At 40.6% G+C, this 11,299-nt stretch overlaps 1 protein-coding gene across 3 annotated transcripts; it reads right to left on the bottom strand.

Moving 5' to 3' along the window:
• Positions 1-1,687: 1,687 nt before the first annotated feature.
• LOC113027104 (annexin A2) lies at positions 1,688-10,755 on the bottom strand. 3 transcript variants are annotated; one of them, XM_026176596.1, is made up of 13 exons: positions 10,615-10,755; positions 7,816-7,877; positions 7,183-7,276; positions 5,525-5,619; positions 4,345-4,458; positions 4,127-4,217; positions 3,941-4,020; positions 3,436-3,495; positions 2,887-2,980; positions 2,442-2,537; positions 2,186-2,244; positions 1,971-2,093; positions 1,688-1,862 (listed from the first exon to the last, which is right to left on the bottom strand). In XM_026176596.1, the coding sequence occupies exons 2-13, from the start codon at positions 7,864-7,866 to the stop codon at positions 1,803-1,805; spliced, it is 1,017 nt and encodes a 338-aa protein (XP_026032381.1). In that variant the 5' UTR covers positions 7,867-7,877; positions 10,615-10,755; the 3' UTR covers positions 1,688-1,802. The 3 variants fall into 3 exon arrangements, with proteins under 3 accessions (XP_026032381.1, XP_026032402.1, XP_026032391.1); XM_026176617.1 differs by lacking the exon at positions 10,615-10,755 and adding an exon at positions 10,032-10,193; XM_026176606.1 differs by lacking the exon at positions 10,615-10,755 and adding an exon at positions 7,956-8,132.
• Between the last annotated feature and the right edge of the window lie 544 nt (positions 10,756-11,299).

Below are 11,299 nucleotides of genomic sequence, written 5' to 3'. Positions count from 1 at the left end.
GATCTAATGGAGCTAATGCTAGCAAGCTTGGTTAGCAACCACAGACTGTCTGAGAGCTTGTTAATGCTCAGTGACATCATGCTCCGCCTTCTCGGACAGTACGGTGACCTCACAGCAGCCATATTATTGGTCACATGATATCCTTACAAATGCCCCCAAAGGCTCCAACAGCACAAACACAGTGCAGAGGTCCAGGAATCATAATTCGGAGATTTCTGCTAATTATGACATTTTAACATTGCAGTCTGTGGACACTGACTCACTGCTGGAGCTTCCAGTGGACATTAGAGGAACTGCAGCTATAGGTGCATAAACAAAAAAAGAATATCATTATAGCTTAGATGCTAAATTATATTCCTTGGAATGGAAGTTGGAAGTTGAACTGTTTGACTTCTTAGTTCAGGTCAGATTTCTTCACAGTGAACATGGAGATTCAAATCTTTTTCTCAGCTCTCTGCTCTCTCTTTCTTCCTCCTCTTCTTCCTCTCTCTCTACACAGCAAAAGCTTTTTTTCCTCAGCTCCACAAATGCAAATCGGCGAGTGTTGCTCGAGGTAAAATCAGCATCTTTAATTAAAAAATTAGCAGCAAACAAACAACAGAAAACCTACGAACGATTAAAGGAAAAACAAGCCGCAGGAGCAGCGGAGCCGTACAAACACAAACACACACCACAAATATGTGTCTACGTCAGTCTGCCGGGGACTAATTAATAACCAATATTTTGACATCAAATACAGACTTTGATCCTACAAACACTGATCAATCGTCAGGAGAGCCAGCTTCGGATTTTATTTTCAGCGCGGCAGCCTGACAGAATCCAAACCAACGTGTTCGTGGACCAAACCGCATAATAACAGCGAAAACAGCTCAGAGTTATCCTGCTCTGTGAGTTAAAGAATCATTCAGGATGTTTATGGCTCAGTGGTTAACTTAAACCTGCTGCACATCAAGTCTCTCCACACGGCAGACAACCACGAACGAGCCAGCGCTGATTTACACGAAGACGAAAAGCAGTGACTGTAATTTTATTGTCTATAAAACCTGAATATGAATAACTGCATAAATCAGATCTGATAAACGTGGCTCCAGAATAAAGGTCATACACTTTGGTCCCCTTTCCAGAAAAAGAGTCAAATGGAATTTTTAAAAAAATAAAATGGCAGTAATTATCTGATGTCTTTATTTCAGTGACAAAAAATCAGCATGTCAGAGTATAAGAACAGTTTAATCCATAACCTGATTTGAGAACTAAGAGATGGACTTAAAAGGAAGTGATTTTTTTTCTAATTTTTATTAGAAAAAATAATTTTCTGTTTTTTATTTTTGGCGTTTTTAGTTAAACTTTTATTTTTTTTAGATTTTATTCTCAATGTGATTCTTGTAAACGAGGCCATCTGTGTGTGTTTAACACGGAGTTTGATCCTTCGTGGTTTCCTGTACTGCGGCCTGCGCAGTGTTAAACATGCCTCTGCTGCCCCCTGGTGTTCTTTCACTCAAACAACACAAAGACAAATCATTTCTTTTCCCGTTTTTTTATTCCACAAACTGACGTCGATCACAGAGACAAACATGTTTAACCCTCTCGAGGCAGGCGTTGCCGATTTGCAACAGTTAAAAACTAACAACCCGATTACCCCACATACATATTTTATGAGTTTTTTTACTCAGAAGTACCACTGCAGGTATTCTTTTGTGCATTAGCAACAAAAACTTAATTTGAGCCTGAGAGGGTTAATCTGAGCACCGTGAAGGATTTCATCTGATGGTTGAAGGCCCTGCGGCCCTCTGGGAAATGTAGTTTCAGTCGTCTCCTCCGCACAGACTGAGCAGAGCTTTCTGGTAGTCTCCTTTAGTGTGCTCCTAAACACAAACGCACACACAAAATTATCCATCGGCAATAAACACAAACATGCCCTCTCCGTGGTGTGTTCGATGCCCTCCGTGTGTGTGGGATATTGTAGGACTCACAGTGATGGTCTGGTACAGCGACCTCTTGAAATGCTTCTTGAACTCTGTTCTGATCTTGATCAGGTCGACTTCACAGCGAGAAACGATGATCCTGGTCACCACCTTCTCCTTCGCTCCTTTACTCTGAGACACAAAATGTCAGCATGGACGGAGAAGGAGGAGGTGTTATGTTTAGTTCCAGGTGGAAACGTTGGACAGAAACGTGGGAAACTCACCTTCATGGCTTCGTTGAGTCTGCTGGCGAAGTACAGCTGCCTGTTTTCAAAGCACTCCACTGTGGACAAACGATACACACCTGCTTAATGTGTCCTGTCACCGTGAAGTAGAATTTCACTCTTACTTTGTTCTGATGGCGTCTATTTCTTTTAACGTGTGGCTGAAAATGAAAACGAGACTTGCCCTCGTGCTCGGTTTCCCCGTTAAACCGGGTCTAAATCTGTGACTTGAATATTTGATGTTTCTTAGACGTACCCAGAGTGAGGAAGGATTTCTCCAGATCCCCCTTCACCTCCTTCCTGATGCTCTCCTTCATGTCGTAGGGGCTGTAGCTCTTATACCGCTCAAACACTGACACACAACACACACATTAAACGTAAGACTTCAAACACAAGCTATGCTTTTTCACAGCACTGGTTTCTTTCAAGTATACAACTATAATTCCATATTATTTGTACATTTGTTGGTTTCATGGGTCTTATTTTGTAGGTTTCATTACATTTCCTGTTGTTTAGTATTTCATTTCATCTGTCCTGCTTATATTTATAGTTCTCGTGTTTTCTGGCCTATTGTTGGTGTCGTTTGCCTTTTTGTTTTGTTTTTATTGCTCTTAGTTATTGACTGAGTTTTACATTAGCACTGTAATGTGCTGTCTGTATAAATAAAGCTTTGTTGCATCAGTGTTGAGGATGCAGTTCACCTTTCTGCAGGTGGGGGACGCTTCTCTGAGACATGATTTCAATCCAGGTCACCACGTCGGTTCCCTTCCTCTTCACTCCGGCTTCATACAGAGCCTGGGAGGTTCACACAGGAGGACGGTTTAATGAAGAAATTGTGAAAAAAAAGGTCAGGTTTACATAAAAAAGAGAAAAAGCACATGTACAAAACTAACAGTTATACCTCTGAATAGATTATCCCCTCAGAGGACACCAAACCTCGTTTCAAGTCTTTAAAGGTGCTTTTTGTAATCATGTCCTGTGAGTTTTAACTTTCACCACCAGGGGGCACCGAGATGTTTTCAGACACGTTGCTTCAAAGTTTCATCATTATTTTTGGTCCACCCCCGTTTATTTCACGCCATCGCTGTAACAATGATTACTCTTCTACCCCGTTCAATAACGGTCACTTTCTTTTGTTTTTTCATATTCTTTTGATAACTTTAACTCTTAGAAGGTTTCAAAGCATTTTTAAGTCACGTGAATTTACAAAAAGTACCTTTAAAGAAAAAAAAAAGTATATTTTGACCTACTCTGGCATCCTCATCAATCTTTTCATAGTCGACGACATTCGAAGGTTCATCTCGTCTCGTCTGTGAAAAAAAGAACAGATTAAATAAAAACAGGTTTTTGTCGACTAAAATAAATCAAAGCTCATTTTCTTATCCAAGCATCAAAACTATAAATATCCTAGAAAAGCATTCGTGTTTTCAGAGTGTCGGTGAGAAACCAGTGTAACTGACACTGTCTGACAAAGTCTATCAACTTATTATTAAATATTGTGAAAGTAGTTTCTGTAGGTTTTTTCATATCTGTCTGAATATTTAACTGTTCTTAGAAAATATTTAGTTCTCTGAAATATTTTTACCAAATCCACTAAAGTCAAAATGAAGTCAGATGTGTTATTGCAGTTAAACACAGACCCGATACTCACAATAACATTTCCTGTGTTGTATGTGAAACATCATTTTTAGGATTTTATGGGAACCTGTCAGAGTTCTTATATTTCCTGCTTTGTGAAGATAAATGAAGTCCTACCTGAACCAGAGCCAGCAGCAGTTTAGCAAAGTTTCCCGACGTGTCTCCTGCGACGTCTTTCTCTAAGTCCTTCTTAAACACTGCAGAGAAAGTCAAAGTCACATTCTCTCACTTTTTGCCTTTAGCTCATGAAAACCTCTGTTATATATTTATTTAGTATTTTCAGGTTCCTGAAACGTGACTCACTGTCTCTGTAAACCCTCTTGATCTCAGCTAGTTCTTCATTGTTCCTGGAGCAGACGATCTCGATTAAGGTCTCCTCGTCGGTCCCCAGTCCCTGCATGAAAAAACCCCAAACTGTGTGAAACATCCAACAGCAGCTCTCAGCTATCAGAGTGAGTCTTTTCTGGAACGTTCAGATACCCGGTGAGCCATGTTCATTTGGTCTTTAGCGTGACACTGACCTTCATGGAGGCTTTGAGCTCCGAGGCGTCATACTGAGCGGTGCTTTTCATCAGACCCAAAATCAGAGCCTCCAGAGAACCGGATAGCGCCCCCTTCAGGGCACTGACCAGATCCTGACACAACCACAGACACAGGGTTAAAAATCACTTTAGAAATAATCATTTGTACAAAAGCAAAAAGTTCAGGATCTGTTGTATTTCTCACTGCCTTTTCTGTTTGTCAGTTTCCTTCATTTTCCATCGACCTTCAGAGTAAAGGTTCTATTTTTGGCTCATGATTCGAAGCATGAGATGTTAGCTGTTGGCTGGATTACCACCATGGCTGCTTCACGGCCTTTGGGTTTACATCAGGCTCCAAATGGAGGGTTGTCTGTGGACTTCAGGTTTATGCAAGTTTGGTTTGTGTACAGTTATTTTCCTGTCATTACAGAAATCGCTATTTTATTCATGATAATAATAATATCCCATTTATTAAAACAAGATTTAAAAAATAATCTCAGTGTTGCTGACTTTTGTTGTCCACCAAAAGTTTGTCGGTTCATGAAAAACTCTGAAGATAATTTATGAAATTATAAGTTTGCCAAAAATTAAAAGTAGTGGCAGTCGTGATTTGTTTTTATATTAAAATGAATGTAAATTACATCATCCAGCTGATTGATCTGTGCGATAATCTCTAGATCATGTTTAGCAAATTTCTTTTTGATGTTTCTTTTATTTCCTTATTTTTATCCTTATAAGTTATTATCCAAGATCATTGTTATTATCAATCAATCAGGGTCGATTTATTTTGAATGATTTATTGTTTAATTTATATTTAAACGTTACTGAGTAAAAACTGGGAAAAAAACAACAAATTTTTACGTTTATTTTTCATATTTAGGGAAATTACCAGAAACATTTTGGTGATTATTTTTTAATTATTCTATAAGACTACCCTTAAAAATTCTAAGCTATTTGGTCAATGATTATATAACATTTTCACTCACAGTGAACAAAATGCAACAGAAATAATTTGACCTCAGTTATCTGGTTTTAATAATCACTGGAAGCCAAGATTTAAATTAAAATGTGATTAACTGATGGCCCTGATTAGTTTCTGTATATTGATTGATTGAAATAATGAAAGTAACGTATACGTTAAAGGTTCATTTTTGTTCGTTAACAGCGAAGCATCTCTGACCTTCTTGGCAAATCGTTCGTATTCAAAGGCGATCTCTCTGCGCTGCTCGCAGCTCCGTCTCGTCAGGATGTCGATGATGGTCTGTTCGTCCACACCTGCAAATTTGTCAAAGAAACTAAGTTACTTACTGTTTTCAACTACCAAATACCATATACAGACGTCAAAACAACTTTCGCCTGTTGATTGCATACATGTCTTTATTATTTTTCTAAAGAATCAGAGATCACACATTCTCACAGGGCCAGTGAGAATGGTGACGGTTCAGGTATCCGTCATCATTACAAGTGACTTTGACCCTGATAAACTGTTCCTCTGATTATCTCCAGCAGTTTCTTTTGTTCTGATGCTGGAAGTCTCTCTGCCGAGGGACATCCTGCTTTTCCAGCAGCTCTCACAAAGGAAGCTGGAAAATGGAGGCCGAGCCTCGCTCAGCAAGTCCTCTGCAGCGTCTGAGTGAGTCACTTTCCAGGCAGATGAAATTATGTTGTACTTTGAAGAGGACAGATGTGAACAGATGTGTTACCCTGTGATTCAGAGTGCTGGGAGCTTTTATTTGTTCGGATTTTATGTCCCCGTGTTCTTCCTTCCTCTTTCCATCAGGATTTTTTTTTGTTGCTCAACCTTTTTGCTGTTTTTGTAAATACTACAATAATTAACCTCAGAACAAATTTGTTATTAACAAGACAAACACTCCTTTGCATTTACTGTAATGAGCATATTGACAGTGTAATGACGTGGACGTGATGAGGCTACCTGTGTCTGATTCATGATGTGTGGCTCAGTTATAGCTGTAGGCATGTTGGATGTTACTGTAGAAGCTACATATTATACATTATGCATTTTGCTTTCTACCTGTACACATTTATTGATCATTAAAATCACTACCGTTTCACATTGTGCATGAATTTGCACCAATTAGCATTATGGGTCATATTAGCTGCTGAATAAATTTGGCAAGCTAGCTAACGTTAGCTGATAAACTAATCTGAAAATGAGCAGCTAAGTTACTAGATCAGTTTGGTTGAATTAGTCACTCAGATCTATTCTAGACACCATTTTCCTGAGATAGCTTTAAGTTGATTTATGTTTGCAGGAAAGCTAGCATTAAGCTAGCAAAAAAAACCTTTTCAAAATAAAGGTTTTTATTTAAATAACTTAAAAAACAACAACAACCAAAAACCACTTTTTAAAATAACTTTTAAATAAATAGATATATAAAATGTGCAGCTTTAAGGTCATGATTTAAAGTGCCTACTTTTTTTCTTCTCATGGTTGGTTATGGTGAAATCTCCTTAAAACTCGTTACCATAGCATTAATAAACCATTAGGCCCATTACAATACCAGTAAAACAGTAGCTAGTATCCGCTTGAGAAAAGCTCTGAACCCCTGACTGTTGGCTATACCGATATCTTTTCCTCTTTTTGTAATCCGTTAATTGCTAAAAACCGGTTAAGAAGCTGAAACACCATCAGAAAACTCTGTTGCTGCAGTGTCGGTGATGTCCGAGTCGTGGACACTGTGTTTCCTGTGCACAGTTGAACAGTTAAACTCGGAGAGAGAAGTGGTGGGATCACAGTTACATAACTCAGTGGAAACTTCCTGACCGGTGGGCTTGGCAGGGAAATATCAGGGAGGAAGTTTTCCTGGACTCGCTCACCTTTGGTTTTAATGGCCGTGTCGATCCTGGCAGCATCACGGGCCGGGTCGAAGTCTCGGGCCGGCACCACGGTGGGGTATTTGGCCTCTGGTTCCTACAGAGGACAGAAACTGACCATTAGCTCCTGTTAGCTGCTTGACAGAAAGCACCGGACGAGACGCTGATGCTGTGATTTAACCTCGTAATGCCCAACAGACTGTTAGAGACACACGCAGGGGTACGGGAGGAGTTCTCCATCAGGCAGCTTTCTGAGGTTGGAGTAATTCTGAATGAAGCACTGATCAGTCATCAGTTTATCTGCTTTCTAACTGTACAGATGAACTCCAGGTGGAGAACGACTCTTGTTCTCTGTTTATTGTTGACTTCATTATTCTTGTGTTAATTTAATGAATCTGAGGTGGTGAAAATATGTCAGTTCACTGCTTTGTTTTTGTTTGGATTTTTTCAGGTGTGCAGAAAACATTGAATAACACAGAAATGCCTCCAGTACCTGAGACCTGTGTTATGGTACAGTACCAGTAGTGTGATGTAATGCTGCTCTAATTAGGGCACAGTTGGGTTCATCAGTAATTGGAGGAATAACCTGATATATCAAAGTCATTTATGGTGATTGCTGTGTTATCGGTGACTCACCCCACTGTACGACAGCGTCAGCTGACCCAGAAACTCAGACACCAGCGCCATGATGGATTCACCTGCAACACACAGTTCAAGCAGCTTAAAGGTGAGTTTACATCATTTTCTGCAGTCGTACAGTTTCTGTTATCGCTTACTTAATAGTTAAGAAAAAGGCAGTGAGAGAAGGTTCAGGATCAGAAAGTCTGCAGCCTGCTGGCAGTCGAGCTTCTCTGGAGGAGTCTCTGGAGCTGTGATATGTCCTCTTTAACCTTTGAGTGGAAACACTGGGTTTCCTCCTCTGACTGTCTAAAAACAGACCAACAATGGCCTTCAGACTCCAGCAGGCTGTAAACACTCATACGCTGGAGGGGTGTTTGATTTATTGAGCGGGACGTGCCAGCGGAGGGCGTGTGTGCAGATAAGGAGCATGAATCAAACAGATCTGCAGGAATCTCGAGTGCGTTGTGTAACACGGTGAAGCTGAAGCTGTAAAGTGATTACTGCAGAGTTTCCTCCACCTTTGACCCTCTTACAGACTCTGCCAGCATTTCATCTCGCAGCTGCTACAAACAGTCCTGAAGTCTCGGCTCGTCCCGTCGTCTGCTTGCTGCCGTTCAAAGAGGAATTCCACATATCGAAATAAATCACGGAGCACAGAGAGAACACGTCCCGATTAACCTCCTCAGGGAACCAACCAGATTAATAGTTGAAGAGAAATTAATTTACAACAATCTGACAATTTCTACTTTCCCAGTTTTCTATAGCAGCGTCTAAGAGACACCAATAATAATAATAAGTTTTTTTTCTATCACTTCACACAAAAATGTATTTATTAAAGGTACTTTTTGTAGATCTCATCGCCATATGTAACTAAGACATTCACCACCAGGGGGCAGTGTTTTACCGATCAGTGCATTGAAATTTGGGGGTGGTTTGTAAATATTTGTATAGTTTTTTTAGTATTTCTAAAACTCGTAGTGATTTCTGTTTCTGCTGGTGTCTAATGGCCCAACATGGCAAAAGCATCTTTACATGAAGAAACAATATTATGGTTGTTTACAGAGTCATAATTATATTTCCAGAGTCTCCTTCAACTCAACATCCAAAACTAGTTGATCAATCATTATTATCCTCAAATACTCAAAAGTCCCTGAAAAGTCTTCAGCTGATCCAAAATGCTGCAGCAAGAGTCCTGACAGGGACTAGAAAGAGAGAGCAGATTTCTCCTGTTTTGGCTTCCTGTTAAATCCAGAATTCAAAATCCTGCTCCTCACATACAAGGTCTTAAATAATCAGGCCCCATCTTATCTTAATGACCTCATAGTGACCTATCACCCCAATAGAGCACTTTGCTCTCAGACTGGGAGAGCCTTCAGCTGGAAACCAGCTCCCAGTTTGGATAGAGAAAACAATGCCGCTAGTTTTAAGCTTTCCTTTTTGATAAAGCGTATAGTTAGAGCTGGATCAGCTGACCCCGATGGCCCTGAACCTCTGCTTAGTGGAGCGATAGGCTCAGGGGGACTTCCAGTGATACGCTGAGAACTTCTCCTTATTTGTGTTCTTTAGATTTTGGTCTTTTCTGTCCCTCAGTTAGTTTTTTCTTGTTTGTTATTCATGGTTTCCTCTTTTTCTCCCCTCACCCTCAGCCAGTCGTTGCAGATGGTTACCGCTTCATCAGCCTGGTTACGTTGGAGGTTTCTTCCTCTCTGATTGGTGGATTTTCTCTCTGATACTGTAGTCTCTTTACTGTACTGTATGTAGGACTGCTGTCATGTTTAAAGTCCATATCATTTTAACCCTTTTTCACTCCTGTGTCTTTAAGTTTACCAGCTTAATTTAGTCTTCAGGAGCTCCCACTGTCTGGAAAGCCTGTCCCATAGGGGGTGCTCTTGAGCTGGTCCAAAATGATTGGGGCTCTTTGGGGCTGCAGAAAAAGTAAATGTCCTGGGAGAAATGTTGTTTTCACCTTAGATACAACAGATATAGCTCAGATTTTTAGATATTTTACAGGTTTATATTGTTGTAAAACAAGCTGTAGTTTCTACGACCCAAGTGTAAAATAAGAGCTTCCCTGAGCCTGAGGGTACATCTGTCATAGATAAAGAGCAGTGTGGAGATGATGGTCACAGCGATGTTTCCCTGTGATGCTGTTTTTACTTCCAAACATCTGGAAGAACCTAAAACTACCTGTTGAACCAAACTCAGAGTCAGAAATGAGCCCACGCACTCACTTTAGTTGCTAACATAAGTTGAGCAGCTTGAAGAATGAAAGGCGACATGAAAGCACAGCGAACTGCAGCCAGTCCTCATTTATCGCTCCGAGGCGGCGGCTCGGCTCCATGCACGACAGAACGACTCCATCTGCAGCGGACTTTGAGCTTTATAACCCTGCAGACATTTTACATCAACAAAGCACTTCAGCTTTATAAAATCACTGTTGTTTGCAGCTTCTCTGTCCAGCATTAATCACCGGTGGCTTTAGGTTTCACTCATTTCACTCTTATTTTGGCGGATTTTAGAGGAAGCGTTTGTAAAAACTGCTCATGCTGCTTAAAAAATTACAAACAAACACTTGAATTGATGGTTTTGTTTCTGAATGTTTGGTTAAAAAATGCTTTAAAAGTAAGTGAAACTACTTCTCCATCCTCTAGGCTTCAAAATAAAAGCCTCCAGTCATTGCTAAGTAAGGAAACAAACACGATTCGTTCTTTTTTGACTCTTTGAAGTAGAAAAAAGAAGAAAAGTCGTAAATCGTTCCTGCTGCTAAAGCTCTCTGATATCCCGATATCCCCGCTCACTCTGATGAGTTCTTACCTTTAGAGACGCAGCAGCAGCTCCGTTATGAGCCAGGACGAGGCTGGGTGTGGTGTTTAAATACAGGCTGACTCACACACACACGCACACACACACACTCTGCCTTCTGACTGCCTGCATGACTCACTGAGTTTTACACATCAGGCTGGACACATGGGCAGAAATTCCTCAGCGAGGCTCAAATCGCCTCGCCAGGGGCCGAGAAAACACTCGATTCTTATTGGCTGGCTGGCTGGTGGGAGGCTTTAAAAGTTAGATACAAATTTTTTCTTAAATTCAATCTGAGCTCATGATTTAACTCCTTCCTGCATCGTCTGTGAGTCAAGTTCATGAAACAAAGCAAAGTGAATGAGGGCGATTCAGAAAGGTTTCTGCTCGGTGATCAGTCAGGTGAAGTCAGGCTGCTAGTTTTATATCATCCGATGGGCCTAACAAGTTGGTTATATAACCACAGAGTCAGTCTGCCTTTCTCAAGTGTCGTGGCAGAGCGGGGTCCACAGGAGGTCACCGACTTTAGCTTGTTATCTTTGTCGTCACCCCGTCGGGCTGGTGGGCAGAAGATGTGAACACCTAAGCTTTAAATGCAATAACTCGAGAAGGAAGTCACCTAGGATTTTCAGATTGATACCATAGATGCATCTGCTAAAAACCTCAAGGTCAGAGGTCAGGTTTTCTAAAAGTCTTC

Source organism: Astatotilapia calliptera, chromosome 1 (assembly GCF_900246225.1).
Source record: "Astatotilapia calliptera chromosome 1, fAstCal1.2, whole genome shotgun sequence".
NCBI classification, from domain to species: Eukaryota; Metazoa; Chordata; class Actinopteri; order Cichliformes; family Cichlidae; genus Astatotilapia; species Astatotilapia calliptera.
Note: the sequence above shows the minus strand (reverse complement) of the source record. Positions and strands in the feature narration are given on the sequence as shown.

Bases quoted from the DNA above. Each gene is read 5' to 3' on its own strand.
- LOC113027104 (XM_026176596.1), bottom strand. From the start codon at position 7,866: ATGGCGCTGGTGTCTGAGTTTCTGGGTCAGCTGACGCTGTCGTACAGT. The intron at 4,021-4,126 runs GTGAGTCACGTT...CTTTCTCTGCAG, and splicing joins CAAGAGGGTTTACAGAGACA to TGTTTAAGAAGGACTTAGAG. The intron at 2,094-2,185 runs GTGAGTTTCCCA...TTTGTGTCTCAG, and splicing joins GACTCAACGAAGCCATGAAG to AGTAAAGGAGCGAAGGAGAA.